Source organism: Carettochelys insculpta, chromosome 2 (genome assembly GCF_033958435.1).
Source record: "Carettochelys insculpta isolate YL-2023 chromosome 2, ASM3395843v1, whole genome shotgun sequence".
In the NCBI taxonomy this organism is placed as follows: domain Eukaryota; kingdom Metazoa; phylum Chordata; order Testudines; family Carettochelyidae; genus Carettochelys; species Carettochelys insculpta.
Window position 1 is genome coordinate 184,223,650 of NC_134138.1, and position 17,889 is coordinate 184,241,538.

General features: G+C 40.4%; 1 protein-coding gene across 2 annotated transcripts in view; it reads right to left on the reverse strand.

The window, feature by feature from the left end:
• POU6F2 (POU class 6 homeobox 2) overlaps nucleotides 1-17,889 on the reverse strand; it is a 423,061-nt gene that overhangs the window by 64,309 nt on the left and 340,863 nt on the right. For both annotated transcript variants that reach the window (XM_074986042.1, XM_074986043.1), the window contains one exon: nucleotides 2,042-2,188. In XM_074986042.1, coding sequence (XP_074842143.1) covers nucleotides 2,042-2,188 — 147 coding nt within the window. The remainder of the gene's footprint in view (nucleotides 1-2,041; nucleotides 2,189-17,889) is intronic.

Genomic DNA, 17,889 nt, shown 5'->3' on the forward strand with positions numbered 1-17,889 from the left:
AAGATACTGTAATTTTATTTAACAACAATGATTTTTTTTTCTCTCTGAGCTCCTCTCTTTCTCTGAAACCTGTGGAGTTACTGGATTTTTCTTTACCTGAGGAATAACTAGCAGTATTTTGGTTCAATTGACTGTTTAATTTCATTTACTGGTATACACATAACACTAATTCCTTAAGCACCCAACTTACATACATTTTTCACTTACATGTTTTCTGGAGGTTACATGTAAGGAAAAAGTCCTGACAAACTGGTATGGATGCATATCTTTAACTCTTGCAATTTATATCTTAGGAGCCAAATGTCTCTTGTGAGAGAAGGATATGCATTACTTCTGGAGCATGGATATAAAAAAGCAGACCTTCTCGATGGAGGTGATCTGACTATGAATTATACGTATTATAACCAACTTTTCCGCCATACCAATATCCCATGCCTCCAGAAATCTTAACAGGCTTTTGAGAGCCTCCATTTAAAGCTGGCTGCATAAAATGATCCTTTGATGAAAAGGGATTGAAACAAGGGTTAAAGTAGACATTGAAAGGTTATTGTAGAGGGCACATTGTTCATACAATCCTCCTTTAATATGTGTGGTGTGCACCTGCGATAAGATGATTCATTAGATAAGGCCTCACTTTGACAAGCTCCATCGTTCAACCCTCGGGGTAGTGATGGAACAATTCTGCACCCACCCAATAAATATAACAAGGTCAGCATATTTTTCTGGGACTTAGGTGGGAGACTGAAGCTCAGGATGCATCTTATGCTTTATGTAAAAATACAAATCCCCACAAAGTTTAAGGATACCATTTTTGTTTTCTATTATTTTACTGATCAGAAAAAAATGTAACCTTTGTCTCTACAAAAGGAAAAACTCAGTGGCATTAAATTATGAGGCAGAAAAGAACAACTTACAATTTGTGCTTTTTTAGTTGAATGTTAAGACTGCAGAATTAAACTTTATAATCACCAATATCCAGGGCTGTAACAGTCCATCAAACATCTACTGAAGTGCCTGATATTAGTTTGAATTTTTCAATTTACAAGTATATACTAAAACAACAGGTTTGTTTTTAGGTATAGAACACAAAGTAAGCAGTACTAATCTTAAACAATATTATTACACTTATTATAGTGATTTGTTATATTACTATTTGCAGTGAAACAAATAATCTTGTTAATTTCATTAGTGACAGATTATAGAATAAAACCTGTCAGTGACCATGATTCAGGAAGGTACTTAAGAACATGAAGTCAATGGGATTAGTTGTGCTTAAAGCTAGGTGCATAAATTTCTTAACTGGGATCTGAAGCAGGACCAGAATGATATGATCTTCAGTTGAGACATATAAGCAACTTTGTAAATAAGCATGATACACTGAAACTTCTCCTTTAGACATTTCAAAAATTTACAAATCATCATGTTTAAAATACACTAGTAAAAGGCTTTTAAAAGACAACACAGCTTGAATTTACACTAATGACTGCAGGATCCATTACAGATTGTTGAATTTTGGGATTTAGTAAACAACGAGCAAACAATCATACTAAATCAAAGAGAATGCATTATAAAATATGCTTAATTTACTGATTTTGACTAGTGTGGTGTATTTTTATAAACACTTTATAAGATCTAAAGAATGGCACGCTCTTAGTACTGTAAGCCTTCAGTATAGATTTCTGGTATTAGATCTGTGCTTAAAAGCAGGGAGAGACTGCTTTTTCAGGTTCTTGAATTAGCAAAGTGAGGCTCAGAAACAGTTGGAACACTTAAAACATCACCTTGTTACATGATTGTAATCTCTTACCCCTATTATATTATAGAAAGTGAAAGCTGCACCCTTTTCAGTTTAAAAAACAAATTTCTCATTCTAACACACTCCCTACTCCTAAACATTTCTATTTCTTACCTTTCCTGGTAAACATTGTTTATCTGTCTTCAATATGTGCACTTACAAATTGCTGTCATGCAAAAGAAATTCATTTTTATCCAAAGATCAATCTGCCACAAGAATTCACTGTTTTCTCCATCTCCCACTCACCTGTCCTTGTGCATTAGTGACTAGTTGACCTGTGACCCCCTGAAGACTGGAGAGTGCATTGCCAAAGGCCTGTGAGCTTGCTATTGAGCCCATGGCTGCTGCTGCTGCAGCCGCTGCTGCTTGACTTGCGAGTGGATTATTAACCAACTGCAAAAAAAAAAAAAAAAAAAAAAAAAGAAACAAAAGATACCACTGATGAACATGGAAGCACACAAAAATATAGCACTACATGAATATATAAATGCTACAGTACTAACACAGGGGAATACTCCACTTTATCCCTAGTGCTTAAGCATTTCTTCAGAGAGGTTTTTATTTCTGATGCACTGGTCCCTTTGGCAATGAATGTATGGAAGAATCCCAGTGGAAACTCCATTGTTCTGAAGAACACAACTGCCTCATCATTTGGAGTTAAGCCTGTATTTTCTTCTTAGGTGCCTAAGAGTGGTTCAGGTCTAGGTACCCGAATCTTGCAACTATGTGAAGTCAATGCAAGTTCAGTCTTTGATTTTAAGCGGAATGGGTTCAACCCTTTCATTTGGACATTTACCTCAGAAAGATACTTTCTTGCTCCACGTTACTTCAGCTCAACATTTATTGAACTACTGACCTCAAATGTAAGAAAAACCCCACTGCTTCTACAGGTTTATTCATTCAAGGAATACGAATCAACACAAACATAAATCAGCCTGGAACTTGACCCTACAATTAAGTTAAATGGATGTCAACTGAAAATGAACATCCATCTCCATAGCTTTCTAGATGCAAAACCATGGGAAATATATTGAAATAGTTATTATTTGTTCTTGCCGGGGAATAATTAATTCCAGGTTCATGTACAATTCTCCAGAGGTCTACATATTTGCTTCTTCTGCCATAACGACACACTCAATATACAACATAGCGGCTACGTCTACACGTGCACCCAACTTCGAAATAGCTTATTTCGATGTTGCGACATCGAAATAGGCTATTTCGATGAATAACGTCTACACGTCCTCCAGGGCTGGCAACGTCGATGTTCAACTTCGACGTTGCTCAGCCCAACATCGAAATAGGCACAGCAAGGGAACGTCTACACGGCAAAGTAGCACACATCGAAATAAGGGAGCCAGGCACAGCTGCAGACAGGGTCACGGGGTGGACTCAACAGCAAGTCGCTCCCTTAAAGGGCCCCTCCCAGACACACTTTCATTAAACAGTGCAAGATACACAGAGCCAACAACTAGTTGCAGACCCTGTATATGCAGCACGGACCCCCAGCTGCAGCAGCAGCAGCCAGAAGCCCTGGGCTAAGAGCTGCTGCCCACGGTGACCACAGAGCCCCGCAAGGGCTGGAGAGAGAGTATCTCTCAACCCCCCAGCTGATGGCCGCCATGGAGGACCCCGCTATTTCGATGTTGCGGGACGCGGATCGTCTACACATCCCTACTTCGATGTTGAACGTCGAAGTAGGGCGCTATTCCCATCCGCTCATGGGGTTAGCGACTTCGACGTCTCGCCGCCTAACGTCGATTTCAACTTCGAAATAGCGCCCAACACGTGTAGACGTGACGGGCGCTATTTCGAAGTTACTGCCGCTACTTCGAAGTAGCGTGCACGTGTAGACGCAGCCAGCATGTATTAAGCATTTTCATTGATGGACATTTCAACAGTATGACCAAATCGCACATAAGAACACTCTAAGTAGAACTAGAGCTTACAAAAGAGCAACTATGTAAAAAAGTGTCTCACTGGGAATTCAGAAGTTCTGTGCGAGACATGTGCAAGATCTATAAACCCAGCCAAAAGTGCTAGGGAACATTTTGGTGCTGAAGAATGATTGAAGGACCCAAATGGTACAAGAGACTAGATGGTGTCTGTCAGAGAAAGGCTTTCCGGAACACAGAATGTCAGAAGCCAGGTGAAAGGCTGGTTCAGACATTAGAATAGAACTTGGGAGATTCATGTTCAATTTCTTGCTCTGCTACAGACTGAAGCAAGTCACTCAGCTTCTCAGTGTTTCACTTCCCACAGGCAAAATAGGGACACTAGCACTTCCCAAACTCAGAGTGGCATTGTGAACATAAAAAAGCATGGATCACTATGGCAATGAAGGGAAGGAATGGTTTATTCTGCACCAAGAGAGAAGATACTCAGTTTGTGTTAAATTTGTTCAGGCAAAGATGTAAGAAACACAAGGGGTTGTTTAGGCCGTACTGTACTGTGGGAAGGAGATGAAGAAAATGGTCTTGGAAAAGGTGGCAAAAAGAGGTCAGGCCATGGACCCTTAGGGGCTGGAACTAAGCGTACTGCTGCACCCTCTGGCTTGAAGTGGTTTCTTACAGATACAGGGTTTACAGTTTGGTTCAATGGCTTTCAGCATCCCCAATGAATAAATTGTTCCAGACTCCTACAAGGACCTGAGACTCACTCGTTTGTTTAGGCCCCAAACTGGAGTCCTCTTCTCCTTGTCAGTTCTGAAGACGCACCCAGTTATACAGCTGCAAAACTTTTCTAGTGGGTTGAATAGAAAATGCCACGACCATAGATGAGAAAATAGATGATGATAAATCCTATTTAGCCTTCATTCTGTTTTTATTGTTCTGTTCTTTGAATAAGGTTTATTCAAATTGAAATAAAAGCCCTCTATTCTGGTCCTAGGTATGCACCCCAAAATAAGTTCAGGAAACAAAAAGGATACAGAATTGTTGGGCTTTTTTGCCATCCTAAAAAAATATCTCCCAAACAGCTAAAATAGTGCTGCTAGGAACACAGAGCTAAATTCCTCTGATGGGTCACTTAAGGCCTTAATCCATTATGCAGTGGGTTAAGAGTGTGTAGAATGAACTTTCTTATCAGCACTGACGATATATCATTTAATTTTTAAAAAGCATTTCCACAGATAATGTGGGAGCCAAATACAAACAAGTTGCTTATTTAGTAAATTATATTTATTCACTTTTACATTTTCTTACCCTCTTCTAAGAATGCCAAGACAGCACAGTGGGTTGTTAATTATTATTTACATTACTATACACCTTAGGTGCCCCTGCCACAGACTAGGATCCCATTGTATTTGCATTGTACAAACCTCGAAAAGAGACAGCCCCTGCCTTGAAAGTACAAGGAACACTTACAATCTAAGTATAAGGCAGGGACAACAGATGGATGCAGACAGCCTGATGGGGGAGTACAAGGCAACAGTAAGACAATATTGCTCTGCATGACAGATGGTTGTCCTCATTACACTAGAGGAAAGTTTTAAGGAGCGATCTGACGCTAGCTAATGAATTTGTTCTGTGCATGTTTACAGAAGCACATCCCCTGTGAGTACAGTAGCAAAGGAGAAAAACACAAAGGTGCTTCTTTGAAAATGTAATAAGCGGGCAATAGAGGGTCACATCATGGGCTACTGTAGGCAAGAGTCAAACGTCTGATATCGAGAGGTGATAGTCAGCTCCCACCTCCAATCAGTCTATGAAGGGACCATGACACCTGTGGCAGAATATAGAAGAAAGATACTGTATTTGGAGCAGCTATGCTTTGTAATAATCTGAGACACGTAATGCAATGGAATAATGTGCCTACTTCATTTCGCTTTAGCACAGGGATCAGTCCAAATCTTTGTGCCTGCCCATAGGTAATGGTGGAGAAGATAAATCGGGTTGGTTGTGGTGGTTGTGGTGGGGAGAGCATGATAAAGAACTCTTTTATAGGCTCGCATAAAAATCTGAAGCTCGTTCACAGATACTTGATCTAAATTAAAGTAAGTATTAATTCCAGGTATGACAAGTGACTGCTCAATCCTGTACAGCTGGAGAATAACAACTAGAAATAAAGGGTTATGCCTTGGAGTCAGGTTCCATTTTAAAATAGGTTAATAAAAGGTAAATAGATGATTAGTAGATGTTTTAAACATGTTATAGACATGACTTGTGTAACTGACGTTTTGGAGCATATCAGCAGACGGTGTTGGAGATGGTTATAATTCATGGTTATAAGATAGCTACTAGTCTGTTGATCTCTATAAAATGTACAACAATTGATTATTTGTTTATTAAAACATCTACTAACATTCATTTATTAGTCTTTCATTAATTATTTATAAATGAAGCCTTGCTATAAAGCATGCCTAAATGGGTGCCAATCCACTCCCTCTGAAAGTTGTAAGTAAATAACTGAAGAAAGCTTAGCAGTGGGGCTGGGCAGAAGGTGATTATTTTGTGAAATGTTTAAGAATCGTTCTGTGGAAAAATTACACTGGCTTTTTTAAAAATTTCAGAAGTTTCAGCTAGCTGAATCTAGCAGTAATCAAACAAAAAAAAATGTTGCTTTTTTCTTGACTCTAATCTATGGATCCAATAATCCACAAAAATTCCCTAGTGACTTCAGAGGGTGCTGCATGGACAGAATTGGGAACTATTTAGTAAACTATCTATTGTAAACCACAGAGGATAATAGTGACCACAAGGAGGGGGCCTGAATTTCAGAAACAGCATTCAATTATGCGGGTGCAATTTTGTCCCTACAAATAATTGTACTAGGTATTTAGTGCACATAATAGTTTTTTTAATTTTTACACATCTGGTTGTATCTGCAAATAAGACAGACATGTAAAATGCTAGAATTTGCAACCACAATTAAATTTGGGAATAGTCATTATTGTGGGTATAAGTCTGCAAAACTGGAAATCACTGCAATTTAAAGAATTTTTTAAAAAAGTACACGCTATAAACCAGTAGATTTGCCTTACTAGTGTAACTTCAGTTTCCAAAAAACTGTATATTTAGTGACATATTCACTGCACACACACTCATTTTCCAATACATAATTTGTCTGTAAAAATTTAAGATACCTTGGGTTTCTTTTTGTCATAGCATGGAGATAGGCTACTTACTGAAATTGAGGACAAGATATTGATTCCTGTACTCAAAGGCTACATCTACACTAGCACACTACGTTGAAGTAGCTTATTTCGATGTAAGAACATCAAAATAGGCTACTTCTATGCGTATTATCTACACATCCTCCAGGGCTGGTGCCATTGACATTCAACATTGAAGTAGCAACGGAGAACGTCAAAAGGAGCCGCCCCAGAAGGAAAAGCGGAGTGTCCACACACACAAGCGCTCCCTGTTGAAATAAGGGGCCAGAAAAGCCCCAACCCACTCCCTTAAAGGGCCCCTCCCAGACACACTCGGCCTGCACAGCACGAGATCCACAGAGCTGACAACCAGTTGCAGACCCCGTGCATGAAGCATGGGCCCCCAGCTGCAGCAGCAGCAGCAGGCAGAAGCCCTGGGATATGGGCTGCTGCATGTGGTGACCATCGAGCCTCGCAGGGGCTGGACAGAGCATCTCTCAACCCCTCAGCTGATGGCCGCCATGGAGGACCTCACTATTTTGAAGTAGCAGGACACGGATTGTCTACACACACCCTATTTCGATGTTGGATGTTGAAGTAGGGCACTATTCCCATCTTTGGATGGGAATAGCGATTTTGATGTCTTGCCACCGAATGTCGATTTCAATGTCAAAATAGCACACTGTGCGTGTAGACGCGACACGTGCTATTTTGCCATTGTGCCGGCTACTTCGAAGTAGCCAGCTAGTGTAGATGCACCCAAATTGAGTAGCACCATATTCCATGCAAGGTCTTGTTGAATGGGATTATTCACAGAGGCTATGGTTACACTGGCAACTTTTCTCAGTAAAACCCTGATTTTGTCAACAAAACTCATGGAGGATGAACACAAAATGCATTTTGTTGACAGGAGTTGGACAAAACACAGCACTTTCACTGGTAGTGGTCTGCCGCAAAGCTTTGAGGCATAACACTGCTCTTGACAGATTCTGTCAACAAACAGGTTGTGTGGATGCTCTGGGAGGCCTTTGCGAGACAGACAGGGCTTCCAGGACAATGAGGGGCACTGTGTGCTGTGCTTTCTGGTGCGTGTTTTGTCCAGAGAGCAGCTGGGTAGTCTGGCTGCTCTGTCGATAGAGTGGAGCGCTCTCCAGATTGGCATTTGTGTGTGGCTGCACGCTGTCAAAAGTTTTGTCAGGAAATCTCTTCTGACAGGGACTTCTGTCAACAGAGTGCTGTAGTGTAACTGTAGCCACAGTAAGGTATGAGGGCAGGTGCTGCCAATTTTCTGATGACACCTTCTTTCTTTGGAAAAGATTTATCAAACCCAAGTTTTCACAGGAAAGGGTCAGTTCTGGTTGAATCATCACAGGAAAGGAGCAGAGGTATATATGTGCTCCCCCAGAAGTTGCCTGGGATGTTAGAGATACAAGCCCATGCTCCAAATCAGGCAGAGAGCTGACATGAGTGCTTGAACTTGGGTATCCCACATTTTTAAGGAAATACCCTAATTACCAGGTTATTCTGGAGTGCGGGTTGCTTTTGCTTGTTGTGAAACATTTCAAAAGGTCTCTTGTTTTGTCATGATGAGAATGACAAGAAATTCCAAAAGCTCACCCTTTTTCCACAGGATGGAAAATCTGTTTTCAAACCAGCTTCATAAGGGTCTACCAAATGTGAATAAGAATATCTTAACCTTCCCCTGAATCAGATTTAAAAAAAAAAAGATTTTTGCCTTTGAATATTTTCAGGATGTGTTGCAGGTTATTGCTGGGCAATTCAGATGTTTACAAACTGATTCTTTCTAAACTTTGATGCAAATTGAGGATGGGGGACTCATGTCTATCCTAATAATTTGGACAACAGAGTAATATTTGACTTATTATACCTTGCTGTAATTTTAAAATAAGACCCATTAGCCTCTTCCAACTCTGTCTTGAGAGATTTCTGATATTTCTGAATGCAGGCTTTAGCACTTGGAAGCACTTACTGATAGAAATATATTATGAAAGACCCCATTAAATTACTCTTTAGTATTAGTTTCAGGTTTTAAATCGTGATTTAATTTAGAATGCTGAGGCTCTTTAGAGCTGTCACTTCCAGTTCCTGAGTTTCTGCTTATACTCAAAGCATTGGCTGTAGCAGCAGGTCATGGAGGTCTTACTTTAAAATGACAGATCTAACTTCTGAAGAGCGCCACAGTATCGGTTAATGAAATTATCTTACATTCCTGTAGCGTCTGAGTTGCTTTAATACAGTTTCCCAAACCTAACCTCAAAGAAGAAATGTCTGTGGATCCGATTCTGATTCTGAGTTTTCTTTTACATCAGGCATTATGCCACTCAAGTCAACGGAGCTACATTGTTAAAAATATGTTCTAAAATTATTACTGGAATTTCAAAATTAAAAACTGGGATTCTTTTGAAGAAACATTTTGTAGGCTTTGGAAATACTTCATAAAAAACACACTATAAAAAAGCATGCTGGTGTTGTCACCACCATCATTTTACTCAACAGCAACATGTATATATTTCTTGTGAAGGAGTATTTTTTCCAGTAATGTAGCGTCTAAAATAATTTACCAAGAAAAATTGAACAAATGTTCATATTTACATTGAGCCAAATGCAGCAAATTCTGGCAGCCCCAGGACTGAGAGGTCACCAGCTATTCAAATATTCTGGATAATAGAGAAGTATACCTAGCAATGCACAACACTAAAGAAAAACAAGATTAGATGTTAAGAAACAAACAAATGTGTGCAGAGTACTTGTTTACTAACCACAGTAGTATTGTACACTGTAAACTGATACTGTATTTGCTTTCACTATACTGTACTTATAGAAAATGTAATTAAAATTTACTTATTATTAAAATGCTGGTTATTTGAATGTTCTTGATGATAGAATGCCAGATATGAAAGAGATTACTGTAACAGATGGGATAGCATGTACATTTATTTGACTTTTTTCTTTGCTCCAAAGTGTTCATCATGTTGAATGCTTGTTGCACTGGATTGGCAAACAAAGGTTAAATTCTACTAAGTTTACAAACAATGCCTCTGTAACATATCTGAAGAAGAACACAGTTTGATCAATTAAATTAAAACCCAGGAAATTTAAGGACACCAACCCATAGTGTTAAAAACTAGGCCTGTTGACTTTATCATATGGCCACTTTACATAATATCATTAGACTAGGAGTATGTCTAAACAGCAGAGTTATTTCAAAATAATGGCTATTCTTTTGAAATAACTATTCTAGCATGTACACCATTTCCAAATAATTTTGAAATAGTGGTTGGCTTATTTAGGAATTGGTAAACCTCATTGCATGAGGAATAATGTCTATTTTGAAATAATAAGTGGTGTTAAGAAAGGTCACATCTACACGGGCCCTGCCTTCATGAGGTGGCATGGTAACGAGTGGAGTGGAAAATGCAAATGAGGCATGGATTAAAATATCTCATGCCTCATTTGAATATTCCCATGAGATCTCACTTCTGGAAGATCCCTTTCTGGAAGCAAAGCTGATGTAGATGGGGCTCCTTTGGAAGGAAACGGGGCTCTCCCTCTTCCGCTCATTATTGTGCTTCTTCCAGAATGGAGGATGGTGGTGTAGATGTGGCCTCAGGGAATAGAGCTTATTTCTAAATAAGCCATTGTGTGTCCAATTGTGTGTACATATTCATGGCAGCGCTTCATTAGCATCTTCCCAACTTGCTCATTACCACGCCCCTTCTGAAAGGAGGGGGCTAGTGTAGACGCAGCCTATAGGTCTGATAACTGATGACAGAATCTTGATCTGATACCTTTACAGTGCAATTTTGGCACTAAAGTGCTTCATGCAATAAAACGTCTAACCACTGAGGGATATTTATTTAAAATAAACAATCCTTGCTTTATTAGAGAGATCATACCCAACCAAATCCTGGATCGGCACATCTCCAAAGTTTGGAAAGAATTCAGAAATGACTCTTAGCAAGGACTCTGTGGCAGTCTTCATATCTGTACACCCAAGAAGTTCGAATGTGGAATGGAAATTTCTGTCTTAAGATTCTTACTAGCTTATTATAATAATGCTTGTTGGTGTAGCACTGCCATAACTGTAGGCCATTTGCATTTTTATAACAGGAAAGGGTATAAGAAAGGGCTTGATTGACTTGGTTATGGAACAGATGAATGGGAGAGCTTGTTTTAGGGTTGGTGTGATCTTTTTATGGAAGTTCTGCTGCTGTCTTCATGATTCCTATTGCTCACATCATCACTGCTTTACCGATCGGTAAATCTTTACTAACAACAGTAACAACTTTATAGTAAAATATTATTCATCTATCCTCAAATATCTTAAACAGATAGTACACTGAAGCCTTGGGAGAGGGATGGTTTTAGAGCCTGAGATCCAGTACAAGCCACAACTTCAAAGCACTATCTATTCAGCTATCTCAGGAGCATTAGCATGAGCCTTCCTAGCCCATGTGTGTCAACCCAGGCTGGGAGGCCTGCTCACACTTGTTCCAAAATGCTGTGTAGACATATCTTTGATATTGAACTTGTAAATAAAAGTGATCTGATTTGCAGAGGCACTAAGCAGATGCCATTTCCTTTGAAGTGGTGTGACTTCCATTCGCTCTACTCCCAAATATCTTACTAGCACATAAATTTATACTTTTTTTAATGCACCCATCACTAATACACTGCAAGCTAGAGGCCCCTAGAAGAGCTAAAAATCCCTGACAGAATCTCATGAAGACACTAAAGCGTGTCTCAACACAGTCCTTGTAAGGTACCTCGGTGTCACAGGGCTGAGCTCTAAATAATAATAAAATAATAATAATACTTAGCATTAAAAGGGAGGTTTACAATTACAATCACAAATTTCAAACCTAGGTGCCAAAGCTTACTTCCCCCTTAGGCTGTGTACAAATGTGGCCTCATTTTTAGAGGTGCTATGTATAAATACACTGAACTCCAGAGAAAATTATTGATCAGCCAATACGTAAATCTAATTAAGTACACTAAATATAAAAATACTCTAGTCTGACACTTGGGACCCCTGTATGTTTTAAATCATAGCAAAGTCATCAGAAGTTATTTTTATTCTATTTATAATCATTTCTTGCATGTTGTATAATGGGATAATTACAGCATTTTATGTTTCTAAATGCAGAATGGTATAGAATGTCTCACAGAAAGGTTGTCATACAATTTAATCTTGCACTAGGGGTGTGTTGGAAGCAAGCCTCCCCCTCACCCAATTGAAAAGCAATCTTGCAACCTTTGTTTATAAATGTCTGAAGATTTACATGGTAGGCCTGTAAACATCCTATATAGCTATACTGCTGAAGCCCATCAAGAAAAAACATACATTTTAAAATTGTTTGAATTTGTATTTACAAGTTACTGAAAACAGCATCAGCTCTGTACAGGCAAAACTCACATTTAAATGTATGCACATACCTATAAAATGTTTATGTGTAAATACACGTTCAGATATATGCAATGGTATGAATGGTAGAGATGTGACTATTGAAATATCTGAAGGCACAGACTTGCTAGGGACCTTTAAAACATATCTGGTTCTCCCAGATACTTAATTTGCTCATTATATACCATTATTGTGGCTGGGATATTTGCTGTCCAAATCTACACTGAATTGCCTATCAGGAATAAGTACTGATAGTGGTATTGCTGATGTGACATGACTTGAGTCAATGCAAAACGACACGACCTGAGGTGCTGGAGAGAACACAGCTCTAATGCACAGCCTGGTATCACTTATGCAGCATGGATGATGGCGAATGTCTCAGAAACACCCAGACTCTCTTTGTGAACAAGGTGTAGAATGTCTAATGTGGTCAGATTGAAACCATAACCTCTAATTCACAACCTGAGTTTGTATTATCAAAAAAGCTGTGTAGAAAATATCAACAGGAAACCAGTGAAACAACAGGCTCCTTTCCCACAGCTCTGCACCCTGTTATAGAACTCACTAAAGAAGACAATAGTGCATGAACAGGGAAATGAACAGACACCCAGCTATGTTGATCTCTGCTCCTGTAACATGGGAGAGGACAGGGTAATGGGAACAAGAATATTTGAATCCAGTCCTGCAAATGGAAATCAATGGGAGCTGAGGGTCCTCAGACCCTCTCAGGACTAGGCCCTAGATGTCTAGGGTGACCACTTTTCCCCATGACAAATATGGGACACTGGCTTCTGGGGATGGGTGGCTGCTGTCCCGTGTCAGGGCTCCCTGGAGATGGGGGCTATTGCCCCATGGTGAGTCACCAGGGATGGCAGCTCTGCAGCGTCCCAATGGGGATGCACTGGGGAATGGGGCTCTGCAGCCTCCTGACAAAGGGGAGCCAAGGATGGGGGTTCCACGCCCTCCTGGCAGGGGGTTGCAGAGAACTGGGACTCTGCAGCCTCCCGGTGGGGGACAGGAAACATGGCAACTGCGCTTTAGAGGAGCTCCCTGGCAGTGGGGGCTGCCACTCTGACACTGGGTGCCAGGGAACAGGAGCCCCACAAAATGCAGGACAATTTGCTTATTTTCTTAAAAATGTCAGGACACCTGTGAGACAACTTAAATAAGGGACTGTCCTGGTAAAAACAGGACAAATGGTCACCTTGGATATGTCTGACATATAGAAAAGAACAAAACTACAGAAGAAAGTAAAATCTATGTATCTTTGCTCGGGTATGCATATACTGGAAACAATGGTGAGTAAAAAAGCAGTTATGAATAATAGCTGGCAGAATGCCTTAAAATGACAACACTGGGCAACTACCTCCAATAATGTAACGTCCTGGATGCCCAAATCTACTTACTTGCTACAGGCCAAACCTTCAGTGGGATAAAATAGTGTGGCTCCATTTATGTAAATACAGCTGCCTCTTTTACACCAGTTAATGATCTAGGCCTTTAAGGTTGATCACTCTCTTCAACACTGATTTTCATCCTTACAATTCTGTGCTTACAGTCCTTACAATTCTGTACTTTTCTGAAGTAGTTGGGTTATATAGTAGGAATATGTGCCAAGGGAATCTCCCAAACTTTTTGAAGAGCATAAAATCACTTGAATTTGTGTTATTGTAGTTCCTGTAGTCTAGAATCATTTATCAAACTTCTGAAAGATGCTTTCTATTTAAGAAAAACTACAGGGCTCCCTCATTACAAAAAAATAAACCCTTATAAAATGGAAATTGCCACCTGTCTTCCTGGATTAAATGCTGGCACTACAGTCTCAGCAATCTGGATGTAGGAAGGTGTAACACAAGAGTCACAACAAATTAATCCCCTTTATCTAAATCATTTATTTGCCTTTAATTTAAATGCACAAGTGGAGTGTGCAAATGTAAATTTGATCATTTGCAGGCACAAGTGATAATGTGCCAAGAACTAAGTGGATGCAAATAGAGGCCACACTGAGAAAATGTCATCCTTTATGTCTAGATATTTGAGTAAATCTTTCTGAAATGTTTTGCCTTGTAATACAACACATTATTGAAATATATACACGCAATGCATTAGTTTGTTGATCTGAAGACTAGCTCACAAAGCAAAATATTATGGAGAACTGAGGATTCTTCTCTCCTTTACATCTGTGTGTGTAAGAGGGAGACAGAGAACCTCCATTTAGTTTATATACACATAGCTCTATAAATGAAGTCTACAGGAAACTCAGATAATGCCCTAGTTTAAGATTGTAAACAGCCTGAAGTGATGAGAACTTTGCTATGTTTTCCACTCTTGGCACAACATAATGTTTATAATGTAATAGTGTCATGTAACAGATCTGCTAATATGTAAGTAGGGCCCTATCAAATTCATGACCATTCAAAATGTGACATGGGCTATGAAATCTGGCCTTTTATGTGTTTTTACCCTATATTATGCAGACTTATTAGGGGAGACCAGGACCCTCCAATTAGGGTCTTGACCCAAAAGGGAGTTGCAGGGAGATCTCAAGGATTTTAGGAGGGTCACAGTATTACCACTCATACATTTGTGCTGCTTTCGGAGCTGGGCAACTAGAGAATGGTGGTGTTAACATTGGCCAGGTGCCCAGCTCTGAACGCAGCTCTCTGCCAGCAGCAAAGGTGGTACTATATCTGTGTCACCCTTCCTTCTGTACCATAGCTTTCACAGCTGGGTGTCCAGTGAATGGCAGCTGCTGACTGAGAGCCCCACTCTACAGGTAGCAGCGCAGAAGTAAGGGTGGCAACACCATGCCATGATATCGTTACTTCTGCTGTGCTGCTGCTAGCAATAGCTCTGCCTTTAGAGTTCAGTTACAGACCAGCAGCTACACAGAGGTGAGGGTAGTAATACTGCAACCCACATGCAATATCCCTGAGACCCCAAAAAACTCCTTTCTGGGTCAGGTCAGGACGTCTATAATTACATCATGATGAAATTTCAGTTTTTAATATCAGAAATCATCAAACTTGCCATTTTAAAAATCTAACTAGTGTGAAATTGACCAAAATGGACTGTGAATTTGGTAGGATATTACATATAAACCAATGGTAAGCTTCTATTGACTTCAACCAGACCAAGATCAGATTCTTAACAGTAGAGCTGTGGGGAATCTGTGCCTTTTAGTTGGCTTCAGCCCCAAATTCAAGTTCATTAAAATTACACATGCTGTTTTTTGCCAAATCTCAGACAAGATTCAAGCACAAGTTTAATGCAAGTTTTGTGTTGGCTGGTTTGATTGCAGAGCCATTGGCCATTATCTTTGAAAACTTGTAGCATTTGGGAAGCCGTCCTGGGCAATTGGAAAAGGCAAATGTAGCACGCAGCTTTAAAAAAAGGGAAGAAGGAGGATCCGGGAAACTACTGACCAATCTCACCTTATTCCCTGGAAAAATCATGGAGGGGATCCTCAAGGAATCCATTTTGAAGCACTTGAAGGAGGGGAAAGTGATCAGAAATAGTCAATAAGGATTCACCAAAGGCAAGTCTTGCCTGACCAATCTGGTGAGGTAACTGGTTCTGTGGACCAGGGAAGACAATGGACATAACATACCTTAACTTTAGCAAAACTTTTGATAGGGTCTCCTAGATTATCCTTACCAGCAAGTCAAAGAAGTATGGATTGGATAAATGGACTGTGAGGTTCACAGAAAGCTGGCTAGATCGTTGGGCTCAACAGGTAGTGATCAACAGCTCTACATCTGGTTGGTGGCTGGTATCAAGTAGAGTATCCCCCAGATAAGTTCTGGGGCAAGTTTTGTTCAACATCTTTATTAATGACATGGATAAGGGGGTGGATTGCACCCTCAGCAAATTCGTGGATGACACTAAACTATGGGGAGAGGTTGATATGCTGGAGGGTAGAGAAGGAGTCTAGAGCGATCTAGACAAATTGGAGGATTGGGCTAAATGAAATCTGATGAGGTTCAACAAGGACAAGTGCAGATTCTTGCACTTGGGACGGTGGAATCCCAAGCACTGCTACAAGCTGGGAATGGGCTAGTTAAGCAGCAGTTCAGAAGAAAAGGTCTGGGGATTACAGTGGTTGACAGGCTGGACATAAGACAACAGTGTGACCTTGTAGCCAAAAAGGCTGATGGCATGCAGGGGTGCATTTGTAGGAGCGCTGCCAGCTGATGTAGGGAAGTAATTATTCTCCTTCATGCAGCACTGGTGAGGCCTCACCTGGAATATGGTGTCCAGTTCCAGCTCCCCATTACAGAAAGCATGTGGGTGCCTTGGGGAGAGTCCAGCAGAGTGCAACAAAAATGATTAGGGGGCTGGAGCACATGGGTTATGAGGAGAGGCTGAGAAATTTGGGCTTATTTAGTCTACAGAAGAAAAGAGTGAGGGGGGATTTGATAGCATCCTTTAAATACCTGAAGGAGGGTTTCAAAGAGGTTGGAGAGAGGCTGTTCTCAGTGGTGACAGATGACCAAACAAGGAGCAATGTTCCAAATTGCAGTGGAGGAGGTCTAAGTTGGCTATTAGGAAAAAAAATATTTTACTAGGAGAGTGGTGGAGGTCTAAAATGGGTTATCTAGAGAGGTGGCAGAATCTCTTTCCCTGAGGTCTATCATTCCCAGCTTGACAAAGACCAGGCCGGGATGATTTAGTTGGGATTGGTCCTGCTTTCAGCAGTGGGTTGGATTTGATGACCTCCTGAGATCTCTTCCAACCCTATGATTCTATGATTCTATCCTGTAGTGAAGGATAGGGATCAAGCAAAAAGTTCTCATCTGATTCAAAATACTTACTCCCTTAAGGCTGGCATGTATGTTGGACCTGGTGCAGTTACTTCACTGAATCTGGGTCTCTGACTAAGTAGCTTTCTCAGGCGTTGAGCTGCTCCCCACAAGACGTACCCACAGGAGCAAAATAAAAGAAAATCTTTACCTGGTAAAGATATTAAAAATTTATCTCCAAATTCCGGTTTTGGGAGGAAAACATGCAACTTGGGTATAAAACAGCTGAAATCCAGTTTCTGATGAATTTGGCTTTGAAGTTTTGGGCTCATTGAAATCTGAAAATTTGTAACAAACCTTGAGAGGCTTGAACACACTCAAAACAAAACTGACAAACACGGTTATACAAAGCCCCATGAAAAAAAATCACAGTCTGATTACATGCGTATAAGAGTCAAGTTGTGGCTACCACAGACCTTGTAACCTGACTGAAGACAGGGGGAAAGGAGAGGACTCTGGGAACTCCTTTCTCATATAATATTTTCATGCAGGGGGCAGCCATTATTTACCAGCTGGCAGCACTTAACTACAGGGAGGGAGGAAAGTTAGTTTTGCCAAGGTAGTACAGAGACGGATTGGTAGATGTCCTATGTGTGCCTCCTTTACATTGGACAATACCTTGGGACATCTGCTCCTTGTTTTCCAAAGAAGGAGCAATGAAAGCCTAGAAGTATGTTCTTTCCCAGTATCAACAAAGGCTTTACATGATTGCCTTTGCCATACACAAGTGCAATGGCTCCAGCCATGGTCTCTCAGATGCAGCAATGCCCTCCCA